The sequence below is a fragment of the Salmo salar genome, chromosome 15 (assembly GCF_965601325.2).
Source record: "Salmo salar chromosome 15, fSalSal1, whole genome shotgun sequence".
Lineage (NCBI taxonomy): Eukaryota > Metazoa > Chordata > Actinopteri > Salmoniformes > Salmonidae > Salmo > Salmo salar.
In genome coordinates, this window is record NC_138305.1 from 22,647,598 (window position 1) to 22,675,093 (window position 27,496).

The 27,496-nt window shown below is 43.6% G+C and overlaps 1 protein-coding gene across 1 annotated transcript in view; it reads left to right on the forward strand.

The window, feature by feature from the left end:
• LOC106571019 (fibronectin type III domain-containing protein 4-like) overlaps nt 1-24,417 on the forward strand; it is a 99,394-nt gene extending 74,977 nt beyond the window's left edge. Inside the window, exons 4-6 of the mRNA XM_082961951.1 lie at nt 7,964-8,053; nt 15,539-15,672; nt 23,987-24,417. Of these exons, the coding sequence (XP_082818077.1) occupies nt 7,964-8,053; nt 15,539-15,672; nt 23,987-24,028 (266 nt within the window). The 3' untranslated portion in view covers nt 24,029-24,417. The remainder of the gene's footprint in view (nt 1-7,963; nt 8,054-15,538; nt 15,673-23,986) is intronic.
• The last annotated feature ends 3,079 nt before the right edge of the window (nt 24,418-27,496 follow it).

Consider the following 27,496-nt stretch of genomic DNA (forward strand, 5'->3'; position numbering starts at 1 on the left):
ATACCAACCCCTATGGGTCCTGGTCTAAAGTAGTATACTATATACCAACCCCTATGGGTCCTGGTCTAAAGTAGTATACTATATATCAACCCCTAAGGGTCCTGGTCTAAAGTAGTATACTATATACCAACCCCTATGGGCCCTGGTCTAAAGTAGTATACTATATACCAACCCCTATGGGTCCTGGTCTAAAGTAGTATACTATATATCAACCCCTAAGGGTCCTGGTCTAAAGTAGTATACTATATACCAATCCCTAAGGGCCATGGTCTAAAGTAGTATACTATATACCAACCCCTAAGGGCCCTGGTCTAAAGTAGTATACTATATACCAACCCCTATGGGCCCTGGTCTAAGTAGTATACTATATACCAACCCCTAAGGGTCCTGGTCTAAAGTAGTATACTATATACCAACCCCTATGGGCCCTGGTCTAAAGTAGTATACTATATATCAACCCCTATGGGACCTGGTCTAAAGTAGTGCACTATGTAGGAAATATGGTACCATTCGGGATGCAGTCATCTCTCTTCTGAAGGCCTCTCTTTATGGCCTGCAAAATCACGTGTGTGCGTTTTTATATTTTTACGAGGCAGTAATGAAATTGAACTATGCTTGTTTTTCCAGATTCTTATACAAATTCCACATAATAACCTATTCAAATTCCCCTATCCATCCATCCACACATACTGCATTGTATGCTATTGAAACTGCAGCTTTGTCATTGTTAATTTTAATGAATGTATTGGTTAGGGATCAACGCCAAGGAGAACAGGATTTATGTCTGTCAGTATCTGCCTCGGAGTCATAATTATATTCTATAGATCAAAAGCTGACTACACCGGTGGAGGCTCCTCAGAGGAGGAATGGGAGAACCATCCTCCTCAGTGAATTTTATAAAAATAAACATTTTAAAACATTGAAAAAGTTGTCATTAAAAAAACTATACTAAATATATTCACATGTAAATAAATAATTGATTAAAACACACTGTTTTGCAATGAAGGTCTACAGTAGCCTCAACAGCACTCTGTAGGGGTAGCACCATGGTGTAGCTGGAGGACAGCTAGCTTCCGTCCTCCTCTGGGTACATTGACTTCAATACAAAACCTAGGAGGCTCATGGTTTTCACCCCCATCCCCAGACTTACACAGTAATTATGACAATTTCCGGAGGACGTCCTCCAACCTATCAGAGCTCTTGCAGCATGAACTGACATGTTTTCTACCCAATCAAGGGATCAGAGAATTAATCTAGTACTGAAAGCATACGTTTCAGCTAGCTAGCACTGCAGTGCATAACATGTGATGAGTAGTTGACTCAAAGAGAGAGAAAGACAATAGTTGACCAGTTTTCAACAAATTAATTTCAAGCAAGAGAGAGAGAGATTGTCACTTTTTTTTCACTTTCAGTTTCACTTACTTCGCTAGAAAATGTTACTGGCTAGTTTAGTTACTCAAACACCAGGCTCAAACAGAGGAGTGCTATGTTAGTTAACTGGCTATGACTATCCAACACAACACTGGAACTCTTCCAAGTCAAGGTAAGCTTTTGGTTTTATTAATTTATTGCCACCGGGGCCCGCCGGTGTAACTGCTTACTGACTATACACTGTAACGTTACTGCATGACTATAACGATTTTACTAACACATTAGTTCTATTAGCTATGTTGACTAGGACGTTACTTTAGCTAATATGGGGACAACGATGTAGGCTGTGTGCAGCGGTTATGATATGGTTTGGCTTGGAAAGGTTTTTTCGCCTGGTCACATACAGCTGATGTGTTGTGCATTGAAGTCCACAAATGAAAGGAAAATGTGAGAGGAGAGTGCATAGAGGCTAGAATGAATGCAACATGGCTGCTATGAAAGTGACCCCACAAAAACAACCCCAAACTTAAAGGGAGGGAAGGGAGGGTGGCCACCGTCAACGACGGTCACTGTGCTACAACCCCCCTTCGCCAATCTTCCCACTACGGAGGTGGCTCTGGTTCTGGGCGTAGCTCCCGTTCAGGAGACTCCGGGCTGAGGAGCGTCGCTGGAGGCTCCGTGCTGAGGAGCTGTCATCAAATCAAAGGCTGGCTACTTTGAAGAATCTCAAATATAAAATATATTTTGATCTGTTTAACACTTTTTTGGTTACTACATGATTCCATATGTGTTATTTCATAGTTTTTGATGTCTTCACTGTTATTCTACAATGTAGAAAATAGTAAAAAAATAAAGAAAAACCTTTGAATGAGTAGGTGTGTCCAAACTTTTGACTGGTACTGTATATATACGCTACCTGAACAAAAGTATGTGGACACCTGCTCATCGAACATCTAAATCGAAAATCATGGGCATTAATAGGGAGTTGGTCCCCACCTTTGCTGCTATAACAGCCTCCACTCTTCTGGGAAGGCTTTCCACTAGATGTGGGAACATTGCTGCAGGGGGACTTGATTCCATTCAGCTACAAGAGCATTTTTTTTTTGTAACCTTTATTTAACCAGGTAAAGCCCATTGAGGATAAAAACCTCTTTTGCAAGGGCGACCTGGCAAGAAGGCAAAACAGGGAAATAGCAACGTGTCCATAAAACATTACAGAAAACAAATACAGAATACACACAAATGGCAAAGTGTCACAAGTTAAAGATACAACTGAAGATTAGAAACAACTGCAGTGTTGTCGATCAGAGTCTTAAAAACAGACAAGGACACTATAACTCCCCTAACTTTACAATCTTCTGAAGCATCTTCCAAGATGAAGGGGCATTATGGGAAAAATATTGTTTCCCCATCTCAGTTCTAAGCCTTAGGAACAGGCAAGGACAGCAAAGACTGTGAACGAAGACTGAATTGAATGACTGATCTGGTCAGTAAAGAACAGAGATACAAAAGGGAGTTGTCTCATCAATGCTTTGTACACAAAAGTGTTCCAGTGCTTTAGCCTCCGGGTGGAGAGACAGGTCCATTGCACCATAGCATACAGATCACAGTGATGGGTCAGTGATCTAGCGTTGGTAATAGATGTTAAAGCACCATGATACACTGTGTCCAGAGTTTTCAAGGTACTTTCTGAGGCCTGCATTTCGACAATATCACCATCATCCAGCACTGATTAAAAATAAGTGCTTTGAACAAGATATTTCCTAAAAAACAATATTTGTTCCTGAAATAGAAACCCAACTTCAGTTTCTGTGTCAATTTATCAATGTGCTGTTTAAAATTCAGCTTTTTCATCTAACCAAATCCCAAGATACTTATAGGAGGTGACCCTATCAATTTGCTATCCTTTATAGTTAAAATCTGCAAGTTACTCCATCGGTTTACTTTCAGGGAAGAGAAAACCATAAACTTTGTTTTCCTTTCATTAAGCACAAGTTTCAATTGGAAAAGGCTGCCTTTGAATAACATCAAAGGCCAAAATGTAAGTCCTGAAAAGCCTTCTCAATATTAGATGCGCTAGAATAAATAATTGTATCAGCATACAGATGGAGATTTACAGAGTCAACCGTCTTCCTTATATCATTTATATACAGTGTAAAAAAGGATCAGACCTAAAATTGAGCCCTGGGGAACTCCTTTTGTAAGCCTTCGAAACTCAGATTTCATACCCTCTGTCACGGTTGTCTAAAGGACCGGACCAAAATGCAGCGTGTGTTTCGTTCCACATATTTATTAGACTGTGAAACTTTATGCAATACAAAATAAACGGAAGGACAAAACAACAAACTGTGACGCAGAGGAGAAACAAACACTACTCACAAAATATAATCACCCACAAAAACAGGTGGGACAAACATCAGCTTAAATATGACCTCCAATTAGAGACAACGACGACCAGCTGCCTCTAATTGGAGATCATACCAAACAACACCAACATAGAAATACAAAACTAGAAACTGAATATAGAAATACAAAACATAGACAAACACCCCCTGTCACTCCCATACCTACTCTACCATAGAAAATAACAACATACTATGGTCAGGACGTGACATCCTACTGAGCTACACACTGTGTTCTGTCAGAATGGTCGTTTTGGAACCAATCCAATGCATCAACACTGTCGTGTCTTTGGGGTACCATTAAACTGAAGACATGTTTATCAATTAACTCCCTGTAATTATTATCACGCGATCAAACTGATTCATCGTTTAATTGTAATTAACTAGGAGATCGGGGCACCAAGGAAAATATTCAGATTACAAAGTTATAATTTTCCTAATATAACTTTCCTATATTATAACATTATATATTATATTCTATTATAGTATAGGCGATTATCTTCTGGTTTAAATGGTGTATTTTACCTCGCGTCGAGTCTCATTCCAAACGTCGTAAATTGTTGTATCTGCACGAACCCAGTCTTTACTAAGAGTCATCCATACATCAATGGTCTTAAAATCATTTATTTACTAAACTAAGTAATTCACAGAAAGTATACAAACAGTAATTATCATCACAAAGAATTGGTAGAGTAATGTGCCCTAGTGGCTAAACAGGCCTGGCTGGTGTCTTGTTAAACAATGGGTCATAAAATGTTCAGCTGAGGATGCACACAGAGTTCCTTAGTATTAACAATTGATATGCTAATCCTTTGCACATGAACGCTCACTCATTCGAGAACAATTGCAATCAATATATATTTACGCTCAGTGTGTCGTCGGGATCCTTGTTGGAGCATCGTTCTGTTGGAGAGCTCTCGCTCTCTCTCTCTCTCGGTTAGAATGGATCTTTCAAAGCGACATTCATTAATGTCGTCATAGAATGGATGTTTCGTTGGTCTTCGCGTTCAATGATATAATTTCTAGCTGCAGACTATTAATTAATATCAAAGACTTGTTCTTATTCTGTCGGTATCAATAGTCTAAAAGTTAACCACGTGGTATGGTTCACTTTCAGTAGAGTACTTGGATGGTCAAACCTATTGGCCAACTCGCAATGGAGTGGAGGCCTGGTCTGAAGAAAGTAGATCAGGGTATAGTTTTATAGTGAACATGTCACATGACGCCTGGTCCTGTCTGTGTCCCTGGGGGCGTGCCTATGACTGAGTTAAGCTTGGTACAGAAACACAATTCTATCACATTAACATCAGTACATAGCATCTCAATGTATTACAAATAGCTTTATCCTTATTAATACATTCTATACAACCATGTGGATGCAAGTCTCAAGGCTGAGGCTATTATATAAACCGTTTTATGGTAATATGGCTATATTGTCTCTTCTGAGTATCACAAAATTGTACCAAGCGGACCAGTTCGTAGCTGGATTCTTCACCAATCTTCCATACCTTCTCCAGAACACAAATGTCGCTTGGCTCCCCAATTCTGTGAGTTGGAAGAATTTCCTGTGTCTCTCTATGGGCCATGTGGCAAGAGATTCTCCTGGAATTTTACCACTCCTTCACACAGGGACTGGGTGGGGGAAGGTAGGTTGGGGGATGGTGCAAGGGGGGAGGGGGTCAACTGTCCTCCCTGTACTCAAAGAGGCCAACGTCATGACAACACTTAAACCTTTTTTAGTCTATTCAACAGCAGGGCATGGTCAACAAGTGTCAAAGGCCTTCGATAAGTCAATAAAAAGTGAAATATAGTTATTTTTCTTGTCCTGAGCATCTAGAATATCACCTGCAACCTTACTTACAGCAGTAATTGTGTTATGCTTGGCTCCACAACCCTACTGGAATCAAGATAAAACTGAGTTATTATAAAGAATGTCTTTCAATTGTGAGTTCACAAGATTTGTGAATTGCATTAGTGAACTATGAAAACCACCAGCAGACCATTATTCCTCCTCCACCAAACCTTACAGTTGGCAATTGGGGCAGGTAGCATTGTCCTGGCATCCACCAAACCCAGATTAGTCCGTCAGACTGCCAGATGATGAAGCGTGATTCAGAGAATGTGTTTCCACTGCTCCAGAGTCCAATGGCGACGAGCTTTACACCACTCCAGCCAACGCTTGGCATTGCCACTCCAGTCATTGTCAACAGTGAAGAGGCGACTCTGGGATGCTGGCCTTTTAGCGAGAGTTCCTCTGTCCAGTGTCTGTGTTCTTTTGCCCATCTTAATCTTTTCTTTTTATTGGCCAGTCTGAGATATGGCTTTTTCTTTGCAACTCTGTCTAAAGGGCCAGCATCCCGGAGTTGCCTCTTCACTATTGGTGTTGAGACTGGTATTTTGCTGGTACTATTGAATGGAGATGCCAGTTGAGGACTTGTGAGGCGTCTGTTTCTCAAACTAGATACTCTAATGTACTTGTCCTCTTGAATATCAGAGCGACGTCAACTTACCAACATTACGACCAGGAATACGATTTTCTCTGAAGCGGATTCATCACCCAGGGCATTTAATCTGATTCCAGAGGCTGACCCAAAACATCATTGTGGCAGAAATGGTAGATGGCCTCCTGGTCAGACTTCGGAGGTGTGCACACCACCCACCACTTGCTATGGAAGCGTTCCACCATGCTACAGGTTAAAGAATAGTTGCTATGGAAGCGTTCCACCATGCTACAGGTTAAAGAATAGTTGCTATGGAAGCGTTCCACCATGCTACAGGTTAAAGAATAGTTGCTATGGAAGCGTTCCACCATGCTACAGGTTAAAGAATAGTTGCTATGGAAGTGTTCCACCATGCTACAGGTTAAAGAATAGTTGCTATGGAAGCGTTCCACCATGCTACAGGTGAAAGGGCCAGTCTGTGTTGGTATTGTCTGGTACATTTCAGCAGATGCTCTTATCTAGAGCAACTTACAGTAGTGAATGCACACATTTCATAAACATTTTTTTCGTGCTGGTTCCCCATGGGAATTGAACCCACAACCCTGGCGTTGCAAACACCATGCTCTAACAACTGAACCACATGGGACCAGTACTGACTGTTGTCTGGTATTGACTGTTGTCTGGTACTGACTGGTACTGACTGTTGTCTGGTCCTGACTGTTGTCTGGTACTGACTGGTACAGACTGTTGTCTGGTACTGACTGGTACTGACTGGTACTGACTGTTGTCTGGTACTGTCTGTTGTCTGGTACTGACTGGTACTGACTGTTGTCTGGTACTGTCTGTTGTCTGGTACTGACTGGTACTGACTGTTGTCTGGTACTGACTGTTGTCTGGTACTGACTGGTACTGACTGTTGTCTGGTACTGACTGGTACTGACTGTTGTCTGGTACTGACTGTTGTCTGGTACTGACTGGTACTGACTGTTGTCTGGTACTGACTGGTACTGACTGTTGTCTGGTACTGTCTGTTGTCTGGTACTGACTGGTACTGACTGTTGTCTGGTACTGACTGGTACTGACTGGTACTGACTGTTGTCTGGTACTGACTGTTGTCTGGTACTGACTGGTACTGACTGGTACTGACTGTTGTCTGGTACTGACTGGTACTGACTGTTGTCTGGTACTGACTGGTACTGACTGTTGTCTGGTACTGTCTGTTGTCTGGTACTGTCTGGTACTGACTGGTACTGACTGTTGTCTGGTACTGACTGGTACTACCTGTTGTCTGGTACTGACTGGTAATGACTGTTAGTTTTCTCTCTTGTGTATTATAGTCTTTGGCCTATGGTCTCTCTTGTGTATTATAGTCTTTGGCCTATGGTCTCTCTTGTGCATTACAGTCTTTGGCCTATGGTCTCTCTTGTGTATTATAGTCTTTGGCCTATGGTCTCTCTTGTGTATTATAGTCTTTGGCCTATGGTCTCTCTTGTGTATTATAGTCTTTGGCCTATGGTCTCTCTTGTGTATTATAGTCTTTGGCCTATGGTCTCTCTTGTTTATTATAGTCTTTGGCCTATGGTCTCTCTTGTGTATTATAGTCTTTGGCCTATGGTCTCTCTTGTGTATTATAGTCTTTGGCCTATGGTCTCTCTTGTGTATTATAGTCTTTGGCCTATGGTCTCTCTTGTGTATTATAGTCTTGGTACTGACTGATACTAACCAGGTCTGTTGTCTCTTTTCCCACAGATGACCCTGCTGTGGAGGGAGTGGACAAGTCCCGACAGCTCCAGACTGGGGAGATGATCATCATCGTGGTAGTGCTTCTCATGTGGGCAGGTAAGGACTGGTTTTACAGGTACATACTGGCTGTACAGGTAAGGACTGGTTTTACAGGTACATACTGGCTGTACAGGTAAGGACTGGTTTTACAGGTACATACTGACTGTACAGGTAAGGACTGGTTTTACAGGTACATACTGGCTTTACAGGTAAGGACTGGTTTTACAGGTACATACTGGCTGTACAGGTAAGGACTGGTTTTATAGGTACATACTGGCTGTACAGGTAAGGACTGGTTTTACAGGTACATACTGGCTTTACAGGTAAGGACTGGTTTTACAAGTACATACTGGCTTTACAGGTAAGGACTGGTTTTACAGGTACATACTGGCTGTACAGGTAAGGACTGGTTTTACAGGTACATAGTGGCTGTACAGGAAAGGACTGGTTTTACAGGTACATACTGGCTTTACAGGTAAGGACTGGTTTTACAGGTAAGGACTGGTTTTACAGGTACATACTGGCTTTACAGGTAAGGACTGGATTTACAGGTACATACTGGCTGTACAGGTAAGGACTGGTTTTACAGGTACATACTGGCTTTACAGGTAAGGACTGGTTTTACAGGTACATACTGGCTTTACAGGTAAGGACTGGTTTTACAGGTACATACTGGCTGTACAGTTAAGGACTGGTTTTGCAGGTACATACTGGCTTTACAGGTAAGGACTGATTTTACAGGTACATACTGGCTTTACAGGTAAGGACTGACTTTACAGGTATGGACTGGCTTAACAGGTACACACTGGCTTTACAGTTACGGACTGACTTTACAGGTAAGGACTGGCTTTACAGGTACATACTGGCTTTACAGTTACGGACTGACTTTACAGGTACGGTCTGACTTTACAGGTATGGACTGGCTTAACAGGTACACACTGGCTTTACAGTTACAGACTGACTTTACAGGTAAGGACTGGCTTTACAGGTTCATACTGGCTTTACAGGTAAGGACTGACTTTACAGGTATGGACTGGCTTAACAGGTACACACTGGCTTTACAGTTACGGACTGACTTTACAGGTAAGGACTGGCTTTACAGGTACATACTGGCTTTACAGGTAAGGACTGGCTTTACAGGTAAGGACTGGCTTTACAGGTACGGCCTGGCTTTACAGGTATTGACTGGCTTTACAGGTACGGACTGGCTTTACAGGTACATACTGGCTTTACAGGTACATACTGGCTTTACTGGTAAGGACTGGCTTTACTGGTAAGGACTGGCTTTACAGGTACGGCCTGGCTTTACAGGTACGGCCTGGCTTTACAGGTACAGGTGTGATCATTACAGGTACAGCAGTGATCATTACAGGTACAGCAGTGATCTTAATAATTTATTAACTGTATATGTTTTACATTATTTACAGGATCATTAACGATGAGCTAGGGAGTACGAGTTATTTACAGGATCATTAACGATGAGCTAGGGAGTAAGAGTTATTTACAGGATCATTAACGATGAGCTAGGGAGTACGAGTTATTTACAGGATCATTAACGATGAGCTAGGGAGTACGAGTTATTTACAGGATCATTAACGATGAGCTAGGGAGTACGAGTTATTTACAGGATCATTAACGATGAGCTAGGGAGTAAGAGTTATTTACAGGATCATTTATGATGAGCTAGGGAGTACGAGTTCAGATAGTGCTTCAGGTGCTGCTTTCTCTGTCAATCAATCAATCAATCAATCAATCAATCAATCAATCAATCAATTATTTAATCAATCAACCAATCAATCAAAGCACTTCAAGGTCATCTTTTGACGACAATACTAAGAGGACCATATAGGCCAAATCGGGTTTTGTTCTAATTTACGTAAGACCACATAAACAGTATGGCTCAGTATTTCTACATAGCTTCCCCTCTATGATCACGTCAAATCTACCTCACACTTCTCCCACTGCTCCCAGATATTCAACCCTCCACCCCGGTAATGATTAGCCATAATAATTAATAAAGGAACCCTGGAGAGAAGACAGGAGCCTCTGAAGCCGAGAGAGAAGACAGGAGCCTCTGAAGCCTGGAGAGAAGACAGGAGCCCCTGAAGACAGGAGAGAAGACAGGAGTCTCTGAAGACAGGAGCCTCTGAAGACAGGAGCCTCTGAAGACAGGAGAGAAGACAGGAGCCTCTGAAGACAGGAGAGAAGACAGGAGCCTCTGAAGACAGGAGAGAAGACAGGAGCCTCTAAAGACAGGAGCCTCTGAAGACAGGAGCCTCTGAAGACAGGAGAGAAGACAGGAGCCTCTGAAGACAGGAGAGAAGACAGGAGTCTCTGAAGACAGGAGCCTCTGAAGACAGGAGAGAAGACAGGAGCCTCTGAAGACAGGAGCCTCTGTGATGTAAAATAGAAAATGACTGTGTGTCCCAAATGGCACCATACCCACTATATAGAGACCATCATATGAAGGGAATCGGGCACTATGAAGGGAATAGGGTGCTATTTGAATGGAATAGTGTGCTAGGGTGCTATTTGAAGGGAATAGGGTGATAGGGTGCTATTTGAAGAGAATAGGGTGATAGGGTGATATTTGAAGGGAATAGGGTGCTATTTCAAGGGAATAGGGTGCTATTTCAAGGGAATAGGGTGATAAGGTGATATTTGAAGGGAATAGGGTGCTATTTGAAGGGAATAGGGTGATAAGGTGATATTTGAAGGGAATAGGGTGATATTTGAAGGGAATAGGGTGCTATTTGAAGGAAATAGGGTGATATTTGAAGGGAATAGGGTGATAAGGTGATATTTGAAGGGAATAAGGTGATATTTGAAGGGAATAGGGTGATAGGGTGCTATTTGAAGGGAATAGGGTGATATTTGAAGGGAATAGGGTGACAAGGTGATATTTGAAGGGAATAGGGTGATATTTGAAGGGAATAGGGTGATATTTGAAGGGAATAGGGTGATAGGGTGCTATTTGAAGGGAATAGGGTGCTATTTGAAGGGAATAGGGTGCTATATGAAGGGAATAGGGTGCTATTTGAAGGGAATAAGGTGCTATTTGAAGGGAATAGGGGTGATATTTGAAGGGAATAGGGTGATATTTGAAGGGAATAGGGTGATAAGGTGATATTTGAAGGGAATAGGGTGATATTTGAAGGGAATAGGGTGATAGGGTGCTATTTGAAGGGAATAGGGTGATATTTGAAGGGAATAGGGTGATAGGGTGCTATTTGAAGGGAATAGGGTGATATTTGAAGGGAATAGGGTGACAAGGTGATATTTGAAGGGAATAGGGTGATATTTGAAGGGAATAGGGTGATATTTGAAGGGAATAGGGTGATAGGGTGCTATTTGAAGGGAATAGGGTGCTATTTGAAGGGAATAGGGTGCTATTTGAAGGGAATAGGATGCTATTTGAAGGGAATAGGGTGCTATTTGAAGGGAATAGGGGTGATATTTGAAGGGAATAGGGTGCTATTTGAAGGGAATAGGGTGCTATATGAAGGGAATAGGGTGATAAGGTGATATTTGAAGGGAATAGGGTGCTATTTGAAGGGAATAGGGTGCTGGGACGAAGGGGTGCTGGGGGTAATGGGACGAAGGTTTATAAATTCTTATTAAATAGCTTATAAATGTGTTATGAGTGCTTTATAAACTAGCAATATCATCGTCACACCATTGGCTTTTCTCTGAACAGCTACTCTATACCCTCATAAAGAATTCAACACACAGAAGATTGAATTGAATTGCCAGTTTCTCCTGGTGATGGGTGGATAAATGGTTTGCTGACTTCACGTCATTCTCAGGATCGTCTGCTTCCTGGATATAAAGGCACCTCAGATTTGACTTCTGAATGGAAACCATCGGATGGGGTTGTAGGAGGCCGTGAATTAAAGAAGAAGAAAATACCTACATGAAATTGCAATGAGAACACATTTGGTATTGCTTTATGATAGAGGCAATTTGTCAAACACTGTGTGTGTCTGAACGACAACATCGTCTAGCCTTTCCATGCTGGCTTCCAGCAGCGTTACTATAGTACCACCGTATAGGAAGGTACATGACATTCAGCTAGCTACGTCAGTCTCAGTGCTACTGATGGTCTTCGCGGTGAGATCTCTGTGTCCCTGCCCTTAACATATTATAAGCACTATTAAATACCCTAATATATACACAGCATTATAAACCATATTATATATACACTATTATATATACATTATTACATAAACTATTATATATATACACTATTATATATACTATTATATGTACACTAGTATATACCCTATTATATATACACTACTATATATCCTATTATATATACACTATTATATATACATTATTACATAAACTATTATATATACACTACTATATACCCTATTATATATATATATACTACTATATACCCTATTATATATACACTATTATATACCCTATTATATATACACTTCTATATACCCTATTATATATACACTACTATATAACCAATTATATATACACTACTATATGCCCTATTATATATACAGTACTATATACCCTATTATATATACGCTACTATATACCCTATTATATACACTATTATATATACACTACTATATACCCTATTATATATACACTACTATATACCCTATTATATATACACTACTATATACCCTATTATATATACTATTATATAAACACTTCTATATGCCCTATTATATATACAGTTCTATATAGCCTGTTATATACACTATTATATATACTATTATATATACACTTCTATATACCCTATTATATATACACTACTATATACCCTATTATATACACAATTATATATACACTACTATATACCCTATTATATATACACTACTATATACACTATTATATATACTATTATATACACTATTATATATACACTACTATATACCCTATTATATATACACTACTATATACCCTATTATATACACTATTATATATACTTTTATATACCCTATTATATATACTATTATATACACTATTATATATACACTACTATATACCTTATTATATACACTATTATATATACACTACTATATACCCTATTATATATACACTACTATATACCCTATTATATACACTATTATATATATACTATTATATACCCTATTATATACACTATTATATATATACTATTATATACCCTATTATATATACTATTATATACACTATTATATATACTATTATATATACTATTATATACACTATTATATATACTATTATATACCCTATTATATATACTATTATATACACTATTATATATACTATTATATACCCTATTATATATACTATTATATATACTATTATATACCCTATTATATATACTATTATATACCCAATTATATATACTATTATATATAGTATTATATACACTATTATATACACTATTATATATACTATTATATATACACTACTATATATACTGTTTAATACACTCACAGCTTCTGCACCATTCTCATCCAGGGAACCTAACAGGCAGATAACCCAGCTAACATTCTCATCCAGGGAAACAAACAGGCAGATGAACCAGCTAACATTCTCATCCAGGGAAACAAACAGGCAGATAACCCAGCTAACATTCTCATCCAGGGAAACAAACAGGCAGATAAACCAGCTAACATTCTCATCCAGGGAACCTAATAGGCAGATAACCCAGCTAACATTCTCATCCAGGACCTGCTTAGCATCTGACCGCAAGGTTCTACAGAGGGTAGTGCGTTCGGCCCAGTACATCACTGGGACCGACCTCCCTGCCAGGCGGTGTCTGAGGAAGGCACAAAAAAAATTATCAATGACTCCAGCCACCCAACTTGTAGACAGATATCTCTGCTACCGCACAGCAAGTGGTACCGGAGTGCCAAGTCTGGGACAAACAGTACCCTGAACAGCTTCTACCTCCATTCCATAAGACTGCTAAATAGTTACATAGTAAATCAATGGCTACCCGGAGAATCTGCATTGACCCCCAACTCTTTTGACTCATCACATACGCTGCTGTTACTGTTTATTATCTATCCTGTTGCCTAGTTACTTTATACCTTCCTATATGTACATATCTACGTCAATTACATTACCCCTGCACATCAACTCAGTACTGGTACGACGTGTATATAGCCAAGTTATTACCTCGTACCGCTGCACATCAACTCAGTACTGGTACCACGTGTACATAGCCAAGTTATTACCTCGTACCGCTGCACATCAACTCAGTACTGGTACCACGTGTACATAACCAAGTTATTACCTCGTACCGCTGCACATCAACTCAGTACTGGTACCACGTGTATATAGCCAAGTTATTACCTCGTACCGCTGCACATCAACTCAGTACTGGTACCACGTGTACATAGCCAAGTTATTACCTCGTACCGCTGCACATCAACTCAGTACTGGTACCACGTGTACATAGCCAAGTTATTACCTCGTACCGCTGCACATCAACTCAGTACTGGTACCACGTGTACATAGCCAAGTTATTACCTCGTACCGCTGCACATCAACTCAGTACTGGTACGACGTGTATATAGCCAAGTTATTACCTCGTACCGCTGCACATCAACTCAGTACTGGTACCACGTGTACATAACCAAGTTATCGTTACTCATTGTATATTTATTCCTTGTGTTCTTTTTCTATAATTTTTCAGTTTTTCTCTCTGCATTGTTGGGAAAGGCTCGTAAGTAAGCATTTCACTGTTAGTCTACTCCTTTTGTTTTACGAAAAACATGAGAAATAAAATTTGATTTGATTTAGAAGAGTCCCATATTTAAAATGGAATTTTGGGAACGTTTTCCAGAATTTTGCAACCCTTTACGACCACCTCTCAGGCAATGAGCATCAGTCTACGGATGGTTCTTGTCACGTCCTGACCAGTAAAAGGGGTTATTTGTTATTGTAGTTTGGTCAGGGAGTGGCAGGGGGTGTTTGTTTTGTGTGTTTTGTGGTTTTTGGGTTATGTTCTATGTTAGTCTATTTCTATGTTTATTCTAGGTTGTCTATGTCTAGGTTGGAAGTGTTTGGGATTGGTCTCTAATTGGACGCAGCTGTATCTCGTTGCCTCTGATTAGAGACCATATTTAAGTAGGGTTTTTTTCTCATTGTGGTTGTGGGTGGTTATTTTCTGTTTAGTGTTTCGTGTACCTGACAGTACTGTTTGGCTGTCGATTTTTCCTGGTTTTGTTTAGTGTTCTAAATAAAGTTAATTATGAGCATTCAACCCGCTGCGCCTTGGTCTACTCCCTTCGACGGCCATTACAGTTCTGAATACACTGCGATGCAATATACTAATCTTCCCCTGCTGAAAAAATAAAGACACCACCATCGACTCCACCATTGTGATCACCACCATACACTCCCTGGGTAATGAGACAGCTACCTTTTCAACATGCCTCTACTACCCCAGGTTACAATAACAGGAAGTGATGACAGGCCTGTGAGTGACAATGACAGTATGTTAATCCCCATCTCTCTTGTCTAACCCCCCCCCCCCACCACCACCACCACCCACCCCTCCCTTCCCCCTCCCCGCAGCTGTAATCGCCTTGTTCTGTCGGCAGTATGACATCATCAAGGACAACGACTCCAGCTCCGGTAAAGACAAGGTTAAGCCGTTGTCGTTGGCGAGCACGCCAGAACACTGCTCTGGAGGACTGCTACGGAGCAAGGTACATAGATGAATGACTGAATCGATGGAAAGAGAGAGAGAGAGAGAGAGATGTATGGATGAATGAATGAACACCGAAGCGGAGGAGTACCACGGAGCAAGGTGGGCATGGTAGACCATGGGACACAGTTTGTAGATTGTAGTCAACATATAAGCCAATAAGTCAAGTACGTATCACACCCTATAGTAAGCAATCACTTCATGTGCTACATTTAGCACCACATCGTCTACCTGTTGATGTATTCATGTACCTACATCATATGAATACAGAAGCAGTGCAAAAGCTAAGCTACAACATCTGCAGGCACTCTGTATCTCCTCTCTCTGTACTTCACACTTGAACTGTTTCCACATTGTGCTGGGCTGAATGACTGCTGCTCTATAGCCCGCGGTTACCGGAACCCATCTCACCCACAGACCTTATTTCCCAGAGTCCATTTGGAGCACTGTGACCACTATATACCACCAGTTACTGTTGTTGTGACCCTCTCAGTAACGTTTATAGTGGTGTCCATTACTGTTGCTGCCCTCTCAGGAACGTCTATAGTGGTGTCCATTTCTGTTGCTGCCCTCTCAGTAACATCTATAGTGGTGTCCATTTCTGTTGCTGCCCTCTCAGTAACATCTATAGTGGTGTCCATTTCTGTTGCTGCCCTCTCAGTAACATCTATAGTGGTGTCCATTTCTGTTTTTGCCCTCTCAGTAACATCTATAGTCGTGTCCATTTCTGTTGCTGCCCTCTCAGTAACCTCTATAGTGGTGTCCATTTCTGTTGCTGCCCTCTCAGTAACCTCTATAGTGGTGTCCATTTCTGTTGCTGCCCTCTCAGTAACATCTATAGTGGTGTCCATTTCTGTTGTTATTTGTGGGAATACGTAGGAACAGATGCATTTTTTTAACAAAAACTAAAAGCCTCAAAAAATGCTGAACCCTGGCTTATAGGAGCACTAGATAACACTGGATGATGGCCAGCAGATTTAGGATCATCTAGAGGCGAAATGCACGCACACCTGTTTAAGAGAGGTGCTGGCTAGCTGAGTAGAACATGTGTTTAGGAGAGGTGCTGGCTAGCTGAGTAGAACATGTGTTTAGGAGAGGTGCTGGCTAGCAGAGTAGAACACCTGTTTAGGAGAGGTGCTGGCTAGCAGAGTAGAACACCTGTTTAGGAGAGGTGCTGGCTAGCAGATTAGAACTGTCACGACTTCCTCCGAAGTCGGTCCCTCTCCTTGTTCGGGCGTCGTTCCGCGGTCGACGTCACCGGTCTTCTAGACATCACCGATCCACCTTTCATTTTCCATTTGTTTTGTCTTGTCTTCCCACACACCTGGTTTCAATTCCATCAATTCCATGTTGTGTATTTAACCCTCTGTTCCCCCCATGTCCATGTCCGGTATTGTTTATTGTAAGTTTTTGTGCACGTTATGTCTGGTGTGCATCGGGTTTTGTACCCATTTATTGATTGTTCTGTTTACCGGTGGTTTTTATTATTAGACTGCGCCGTTGGAAATACAGTTTTTGCTCTCCTGCGTCTGACTTCTCTGCCGCCAGTACGCACCCCTTACAGAATACCGGACCAAATTTATGGAGTCAGCAGGAGCAGGTAGCCCGGGTATAGGGGTGGAGGAGCGAGTCCGGGAGCACGCAGCAATTCTCCACCATCTTGGCACCGCCATGGACCACGTTGTCCAGACAATGGACCGCTGGGAGAGACAGGGAGTTCTCCCAGCGCCTCCACCAGCACAGCCGGGGTCTCCACTACGCACCCCTCCTTCTCCTGGTCCCAGTGGGATTTGTCTCTCCCTTCCCCAGGAATACAATGGGACGGCTGCGAACTGCCAGGGGTCTTATACCAGCTGGACTTATACCTGGCAACCGTCCACCCGGCTCCTTCGGGCTGTGAGAGGGTGTCCGCCCTCGTCTCGTGCCTCACCGGGAAAACCCTGGAGTGGGCCAACGCCGTGTGGAGAGAGGGAGATGTGGCGTTGTACCAGTTTGAGGAGTTCACCCGCAGCTTCTGGGCAGTCTTCGACCTCCCGCCCGAGGGTAGAGCGGTGGGTGAACGCCTATTCCATCTGAGGCAGGGGACGAGGAGTGCCCAGGAGTTCGCCCTGGAGTTTCGGACCCTGGCTGCCGGCGCGGGATGGAATGACAGGGCCCTGATCGACCATTATCGCTGCAGTCTGCGCGAGGACGTCCGTCGGGCGTTGGCCTGCAGAGACACCACCCTCACGTTCGACCAGCTGGTGGACCTGTCCATCCGGCTTGATAACCTGCTGGCTGCCCGCGGACTTTCAGATCGGGGTCTGTTGGTTCCATCCCCCCGCACCCCCTCTCCTATACCCATGGAGCTGGGAGGGGTGGTGCGCAGGGAGACCGGAGGGGGTTCCAGCTCGTGCACCATCTGTGGCCGCAGAGGTCACACTGCCGGTCGGTGCTGGGTTGGTTCCTCTGGGCATTAAGGCAGCAGGCAGAGCACTCTGGCGTCACCCCAGGTTAGCCGGCACCATTCTTACCCAGAGCCCTCTGTCGCACATATGTTTGTGTACGTCACTTTTTCTGAGTTTTCCCCGCATAAGGCGCTCGTCAATTCAAGCGCAGCTGGGAAATTTATAGATAGATCGTTCACCCACAGTTTAGGGATCTCCATTGTTCCCGTGGCTGTGCCTTTCCCCGTTCACGCCTTAGATAGTCAACCATTAGGGTCAGGGTTGATCAGGGAGGTCACCTCTCCTCTGGGCATGGTGATGCAGGGGGGTCACAAGGAGAGAATAAGTCTCTTCCTTATTGACTCTCCTGCGTTTCCCGTGGTACTAGGCCTTCCCTGGTTAGCTTGTCATGACCCCACCATTTCATGGCAACAGAGGGCTCTCACGGGGTGGTCGCGAGAGTGTTCGGGGAGGTGTGTAGGAGTTTCCATTGGTGCTACCACGGTGGAAAGTCCACCGTGCGCATCCCCCCAGAATATGCCGATTTGGCTCTCGCCTTCTGTAAAAAGAAGGCGACTCAATTACCATCCCATCGACGGGGCGATTGCGCGATAAATCTCCTGGTAGACGCTGCACTTCCCAGGAGTCACGTGTATCCCCTCTCACAGGCGGAGACGGCGGCTATGGAGACATATGTCTCCAAATCCCTGCGTCAGGGGTACATTCGGTCATCCACTTCACCTGCCTCCTCGAGTTTCTTTTTTGTGAAGAATAAGGAGGGAGGTCTGCGCCCGTGTATTGACTATCGGGGTCTGAACCAGATCACCATGAGGTATAGTTACCCGCTACTCCTCATAGCCACAGCAATTGAGTCAATGCACAGGGCGCGTTTATTCACCAAACTAGATCTCAGGAGCGCTTACAACCTGGTGCGTATCCAGGAGGGAGACGAGTGGAAGACGGCTTTCATTACCACCTCAGGGCACTATGAGTACCTCGTCACACCGTACGGGTTGATGAATGCTCCATCAGTCTTCCAGGCCTTTGTAGATGAGATTTTCCGGGACCTGCACGGGCAGGGTGTAGTGGTGTATATCGACGACATTCTGATATACTCCGCTACACGCGCCGAGCATGTGTCCCTGGTGCGCAGGGTGCTTGGTCGCCTGTTGGAGCATGACCTGTACGTCAAGGCTGAGAAGTGCCTGTTCTTCCAGCAGTCCGTCTCCTTCCTAGGGTACCGCATTTCCACCTCAGGGGTGGAGATGGAGAGTGACTGCATTTCAGCCGTGCGTAATTGGCCGACTCCCACCACGGTAAAGGAGGTGCAGCGGTTCTTAGGGTTTGCCAACTACTACCGGAGGTTTATCCGGGGTTTTGGTCAGGTAGCGGCTCCCATTACCTCACTGCTGAAGGGGGGCCCGGTGCGTTTTCAGTGGTTGGCTGAGACGGACGGGGCTTTTGGTCACCTGAGGGCTCTGTTTACCTCGGCTCCCGTGCTGGCCCATCCGGATCCCTCTTTGGCGTTCATAGTGGAGGTGGACGCGCCTGAGGCTGGGATAGGAGCTGTGCTCTCTCAGCGCTCGGGTACGCCATCGAAGCTCCGCCCCTGTGCCTTCTTCTCGAAGAAGCTCAGCCCGGCGGAGCGAAACTATGATGTGGGTGACCAGGAGCTGTTGACTGTCGTCAAGGCTTTGAAGGCATGGAGACATTGGCTTGAGAGGGCTAAACACCCTTTCCTCATCTGGACTGACCACCGCAATCTGGAGTACATCCGGGCAGCCTTGGCCCACCTGCCTCGCCAGGCAAGGTGGGCCATGTTTTTCACCGTTTTGTGTTTACCCTTTTCTACAGACCAGACTCCCAGAACGTGAAGGCAGACGCATTGTCCCGGCTGTATGACACAGAGGAGCGGCCCATGGATCCCACTCCCATACTCCCCGGCTCCTGCCTGGTGGCGCCGGTAGTGTGGGAGCTGGACGCGGACATTGAGCAGGCGTTACGTGCAGAGCCCACTCCCATCCAGTGTCCCGCTGGGCGTCTGTACGTCCCGTTTGCTGTTCGTGACCGGTTGATCTATTGGGCCCACACGTCACCCTCCTCTGGTCATCCTGGGATCGGTCAGACAGTGCGCTGTTTGAGCGGGAGGTACTGGTGGCCTACCTTGGCTAAGGACGTGAGGGTTTATGTTTCCTCCTGCTCGGTGTGTGCCCAGTGTAAGGCTCCTAGGCACCTGCCCAGAGGGAAGTTACAACCCTTACCCGTTCCACAACGGCCTTGGCCGCACCTGTCAGTGGATTTTCTAACCGATCTCCCCCCTCACAGGGTAACACCGCGATCCTGGTCGTTGTGGATCGGTTCTCGAAGTCCTGTCGTCTCCACCCTCTGCCCAGTCTCCCTACGGCCCTACAGACTGCGGAGGCCTTGTTTACGCACGTCTTCCGGCACTACGGGGTGCCTGAGGATATAGTGTCTGATCGAGGTCCCCAATTTACGTCTAGAGTCAATTCACCCCGAGTGTAATGGGCAGGTGGAGAGATTAAACCAGGAGTCTGAGGTAGGGGAGGTTCCTCCGCCCCCTCTGGACATCGAGAGGGCCCCGGCATACTCCGTTCACTCCATACTGGATTCGAGGCGTCGGGCGAGGGGCCTTCAGTATCTCGTAGAGTGGGAGGGGTACGGTCCGGAGGAGAGGTGCTGGGTTCCAGTCGAGGACGTGTTGGACCCTTTAATGCTGCAGGAGTTCCACGGTCTTCGTCCGGATCGCTCTGTGCCTCGCCCTCCGGGTCGTCCCCGAGGCCAGTGTCGACGCGCGGGTCAAGGGGGGGGTACTGTCACGACTTCCTCCGAAGTCGGTCCCTCTCCTTGTTCGGGTGGCGTTCGGCGGTCAACGTCACCGGTCTTTTCCACTTGGAAAAGAAAACGAGAGCCTCACACTCTAGGAGCTCGTTTTCGACAGACAACCTGTCTTCATCAGGATATAATAACAAACACTGTGGGTGACTACTTTATATAGTGTCAAAGGACACACACAGGTGTCTGTGGTGATGGCTGAGTGTGGCCTTATATCATTGGTTAATTCTCAGATATAAAAATAACATACAGATAGCATGAATGGATAGCATATGATCATAGATGAAATTTGCCTACATAGGCCTACAAACATTTACAATGAACAGCAAAATCACAATAACCCCAAGAATGGCTTCAGATCAAAGTCTACGTTTAGACTGAAGGGAGCAAGGGTCTCTTCCTCTGACAGGACTGGTAACAGATGTCTCAGTCCTCTTCCTCTAACAGGACTGGTAACAGGTGATGTCTCAGTCCTCTTCCTCTGACAGGACAGGTAACAGGTGATGTCTCAGTCCTCTTCCTCTGACAGGACTGGTAACAGGTGATGTCTCAGTCCTCTTCCTCTAACAGGACTGGTAACAGGTCATGTCTCAGTCCTCTTCCTCTAACAGGACTGGTAACAGATGTCTCAGTCCTCTTCCTCTAACAGGACTGGTAACAGATGATGTCTCAGTCCTCTTCCTCTAACAGGACTGGTAACTGGTGATGTCTCAGTCCTCTTCCTCTAACAGGACTGGTAACAGGTGATGTCTCAGTCCTCTTCCTCTAACAGGACTGGTAACAGGTGATGTCTCAGTCCTCTTCCTCTAACAGGACTGGTAACAGGTGATGTCTCAGTCCTCTTCCTCTAACAGGACTGGTAACAGGTGATGACTCAGTCCTCTTCCTCTAACAGGACTGGTAACAGGTCATGTCTCAGTCCTCTTCCTCTAACCTGTTATGGCTAGGGGGCAGTATTTTCACGGCTGGATAAAAAACGTACCCGATTTAATCTGGTTACTACTCCTGCCCAGTAACAATAATATGCATATAATTATTGGCTTTGGATAGAAAACACTCCAAAGTTTCTAAAACTGTTTGAATGGTGTCTGTGAGTATAACAGAACTCAAATGGCAGGTCAAAACCTGAGAGATTCCTTTACAGGAAGTGGCCTGTCTGACCATTTCTTGAACTTCTTTGCCATCTCTATCTATTACAAAGGATCTCTGCTCTAACGTGACACTTCCCACGTCTTCCATAGGCTCTCAGAGCCCGGGAAAAACCTGAATGTCGTCATTCCAGCCCCAGGCTGAAACACATTATTGCCTTTCTCAAGTGGCCGATCAAGGGACTGCGGGCTTAGGCGCGTGCACTGGCCGCCCCTGTCTTTGTGATTTTTCCTCTGTTTGCCGAAAAGGAGATTCCCGGTCGGAATATTATCGCTTTTTTACGAGATAAATTGCATAAAAATTGATTTTAAACAGCGGTTGACATGCTTCGAAGTACGGTAATGGAATATTTAGAATTTTTTGGTCACGAATTGCGCCATGCGCACGACCCTGATTTACCATTTCGGATAGTTTCTGGAACGCACGAACAAAACGCCGCTATTCGGATATAACGATGGATTATTTGGGACCAAACCAACATTTGTTATTGAAGTAGCAGTCCTGGGAGTGCATTCTGACGAAGACAACAAAGGTAATAACATTTTTGTTATAGTAAATCTGATTTTGGTGAAGGCTAAACTTGCCGGGTGTCTAAATAGCTAGCCCGTGATGGCTGGGCTATGTACTTAGAATATTGCAAAATGTGCTTTCACCAAAAAGCTATTTTAAAATCGGACATATCGAGTGCATAGAGGAGTTCTGTATCTATAATTCTTAAAATAATTGTTATGCTTTTTGTGAACGTTTATCGTGAGTAATTTAGTAAATTGTTAGTAAATTCCCCGGAAGTTTGCTAGTTCTGAACGTCACATGCTAATGTAAAAAGCTGTTTTTTGATATAAATATGAACTTGATTGAACAAAACATGCATGTATTGTATAACATAATGTCCTAGGTGTGTCATCTGATGAAGATCATCAAAGGTTAGTGCTGCATTTAGCTGTCTTCTGGGTTTTTGTGACATTATATGCAAGCTTGAAAAATGGGTGTCTGATTATTTCTGGCTGGGTACTCTGCTGACATAATCTAATGTTTTGCTTTCGCTGTAAAGCCTTTTTGAAATCGGACAGTGTGGTTAGATTAACGAGAGTCTTGTCTTTAAAATGCTGTGAAATAGTCATATGTTTGAAAAATTGAAGTTTTTGTATTTTTGAGGAATTTGTAATTCGCGCCACGCCTATCATTGGATATTGGAGCAGGTGTTCCGCTAGCGGAACGTCTAGATGTAAGAGGCTAACAGGACTGGTAACAGGTGATGTTTCAGTCCTCTTCCTCTAACAGGACTGGTAACAGGTGATGTCTCAGTCCTCTAACAGGACTGGTAACAGGTGATGTCTCAGTCCTCTTCCTCTAACAGGACTGGTAACAGGTGATGACTCAGTCCTCTGACAGGACTGGTAACAGATGATGGCTCAGTCCTCTTCCTCTAACAGGACTGGTAACAGGTCATGTCTCAGTCCTCTTCCTCTAACAGGACTGGTAACAGGTGATGTTTCAGTCCTCTTCCTCTAACAGGACTGGTAACAGGTGATGTTTCAGTCCTCTTCCTCTAACAGGACTGGTAACAGGTGATGTCTCAGTCCTCTTCCTCTGGTGATGTCTCAGTCCTCTTCCTCTAACAGGACTGGTAACAGGTGATGTCTCAGTCCTCTTCCTCTAACAGGACTGGTAACAGGTGATGTCTCAGTCCTCTTCCTCTAACATGACTGGTAACAGGTGATGTCTCAGTCCTCTTCCTCTAACAGGACTGATAACAGGTGATGTCTCAGTCCTCTAACAGGACTGGTAACAGGTGATGCCTCAGAGGAACTCTTCCTCTGACAGGACAGGATAGAGCTTCTTAACAACAGTCACATGTATATATTTCTCTCTCCCTATCTATTGCAGTTTCATCCATCGCTACAATCTATCAACATCATGGAGGTTTGATGGGAAAAGTGAAGAAGTCAACTTCCCCCCTCCTCCTTCTCCTCCTCCTCATTCCTCCTTTACTTCTTTCCTCCTCCTCATTCCTCCTTTCCTTCTCTCCTCCTCCTCATTCCTCCTTTTCTTCTCTCCTCCTCCTCATTCCTCCTTTCCTTCTCTCCTCCTCATTCCTCCTTTTCTTCTCTCCTCCTTATTCTTCCTTTTCTTCTCTCCTCCTCCTCATTCCTCCTTTCCTTCTCTCCTCCTCCTCCTCCTCCTCCTCCTCCTTCCCTCTGATGAAGACAGAACTCTGGGCGGAACAAGCCATTATCTTAACTGCCACCGCGAGGAGCGACTGTCAATGCCGGTCGGCCAAGTTAATCTAGCAAAGGACACACATGCATCCGCACACACACACAGCACACACACACACACACACACACACACACACACACACACACACACACACACACACACACACACACACACACACACACACACACACACACACACACACACACACAGTTGAGTATAAGTGCACAAAACACAACACACACACACACACAGTTGAGTATAAGTGCACAAAACACAAACACACACACACACACACACACACACAAACACACACACACACACAAAAATACACTTTCTCCTGCAGGTTGATTGTGCATACTGTAATGTTAATTAACACTTTTCAGTTAACATTAAAGCATTCGCCATATAGATACTTGGTTTGCAATTGCAAAACACTTGTGGCCGTCTGTGTCCTCATGTTTTCATGAGCAGGTTATTTGTGATATTGTCTAACTGGACTGACTCCCTGCTCTTCTATTCTTGGTTAAATAGCCTGTCATTTTTCAGTTTTTTGTTTTTTCCTAATTCTTCTCTTCCCCTTTAGTTAGTTGTTCTGCTTATCATAATTCTCTTCCCCCTTAGTTGTTCTGCATATCCTAATTATCTTCCCCCTTAGTTGTTCTGCTTATCCTAATTATCTTCCCCTTTGTTGTTCTGCTTATCATAATTCTCTTCCCCCTTAGTTAGTTGTTCTGCTTATCATAATTCTCTTCCCCCTTAGTTGTTCTGCTTATCCTAATTCTATTCCCCCTCAGTTCGTTTTTCTGCTTTTCCTAATCCTATTCCCCCTTAAATAGTTTTCAGGTTTTTGCTTATCCCAACCCTGTAATGAGGTGCGTAACTGGTGGCAGGGAAGTCAGACACAGGAGAGCAGAACTAGGTAATAGCCGGAGTAGTTTAATCCAAAAACCAACGGCATAAAAACACAACAGAATATGGGTACAAAAAACCCTACCTGCACCAGAAAACAAGTGTACAACCACTTACAACAAACAATCCCACACAAAGACATGGGGGGAACAGAGGGTTTAAATACACAACAAGCAATTGAGGGGATTGAAACGAGGTGTGAGGAAAACAAGACAAAACAAATGGAAAATGAAAAGTGGATCGATGATGGCTAGAAGACCGGCGACGCCGCCCGCCGAGCGCCGCCCGAACAAGGAGAGGACCCGACTTCGGCGGAAGTCGTGACAGACCCTCTTCCCCCTTAGTAAATGTTTCTGCTTTTCCCTAATCCTCCTTACCCTTAGATCACTTTTGTACAGTCAATATGATCCAATTTGGTTGCTACAAATAATTAGATAATTCTTCAAGTAGTTATAACAGGTGAAATATTGTGATTGGAATCAAACCATAGAATATAGCCAAACAATGTTAATATGTGTAAATGATATAAAGTAGTTCTGGACACATGTAGTTGTGGATGAAACAGCAGACCATTCCCCAACGCATTAATGACCCATGACTGTACAGTATGGTAAAGAAAGAAAGGTTCCACACGTTGTCTACTGGAGGGCGCATGCTGGTCTTTCACCTGTCGGGTTAGCACCAAAAGATGCCAAAATAAATGTTATTTATGTTATTATTGTCCTCCTTCCTCTCAGTGAGAGACTTGTTTGTCTGTTCAAACCTTTGAGTTTTTGACCATATTGTAAATATCCTGATCACTCTGTTTTACCTGACTTATCGCAACCAGAGTCTGTTTTTTCAGCTGCCCAAAAGGTACGATTATGACGAAACAGGAAATTATCCGAGTACTAATTGCGTGCATAGTCAATTGTCTACTACTAAAACAGATAACACATTTTCTATATTGTTTTCTATATTCACTCATAGGACGATGATAAAGATTATTGCTTAATAAATTAATAAAGTTATCATGTTATTCTTGTTTGTTTATGCTAAAGAATGGGTGCCCCCCCCCCCAAAAAAAAAAGTATTTATGTACTGTCCTATTTTCTCTTGCCATCATGAATTGCTCCAGAATTTGCCAAGAAACAATAGCACAGTAATGACACAATAGTAGACTAGACACCATTTCAGTCACACAGTTTGAGAGGAGAGTTGATAGTGAGGAGAATGTTCAGCACATTTAAAGGATTATTAGCTAATTTACTACATCATCACACTGCAGTTAATTAACTGTTAATTAGTCATGTATGAATAGCTAACGAGGAAATCAATGACCACCAGTGGTGTAAAGTACTTAAGTAAAAATACTTTAAAGTACTACTTAATTCGTTTTTGGGGGGTTAACTGAACTATACTTTACTATTTATATTTTTAAATTGTTTTACTTTTACTTCACTACGTTCCTAAAGAAAATCATGTACTTTTTACTCCATATATTTTCCCTGACACCCAAAAGTACTCCTTACATTTTAAATGCTTAAGAGGACAGGAAAATGGTTCAATTCACACACTTATCAAGAGAACATCCCCGGTCATCCCTACGGCCTCTGATCTGGAGCACTCACTAAACACAAATGCTTCGTTTGTAAATCATGTCTGAGTGTTGGAGTGTGCCCCTGGCTATCCGTAAATAAAAAAATCAAGAAAATTGTGCCGTCTGGTTTACTTAAGAGGTTGCCTGGTTGGGAGGTGGTTGGGAGGTTGACTGGTTGGGAGGTTGTTAAGAGGTTGACTGGTTGGGAGGTTGACTGGTTGGGAGGTGGTTGGGAGGTTGACTGGTTGGGAGGTTGTTGAGAGAATGCCTGGTTGTGAGATGGTTGGGAGGTTGACTGGTTGGGAGGTTGACTGGTTGGGAGGTTGCCTGGTTGGGAGGTTGACTGGTTGGGAGGTTGACTGGTTAGGATGTTGACTGGTTAGGATGTTGACTGGTTAGGAGGTTGACTGGTTGGGAGGTTGACTGGTTGGGAGGTTGACTGGTTAGGAGGTTGACTGGTTGGGAGGTTGACTGGTTGGGAGGTTGACTGGTTGGGAGGTTGTTGGGATGTTGACTGATTTGGCATATTATGAAGCAGAATATGAGTCAGTATTATTGTGTTTCACATGGCAGAGATATTGTGGCAGCCAAAACAGAAAAATATTGATGCTGTCTATATTATAATATTCATGTTATCTATATTATAATATATCTATATTGATGTTATCTATATTATACTGACATTGTAT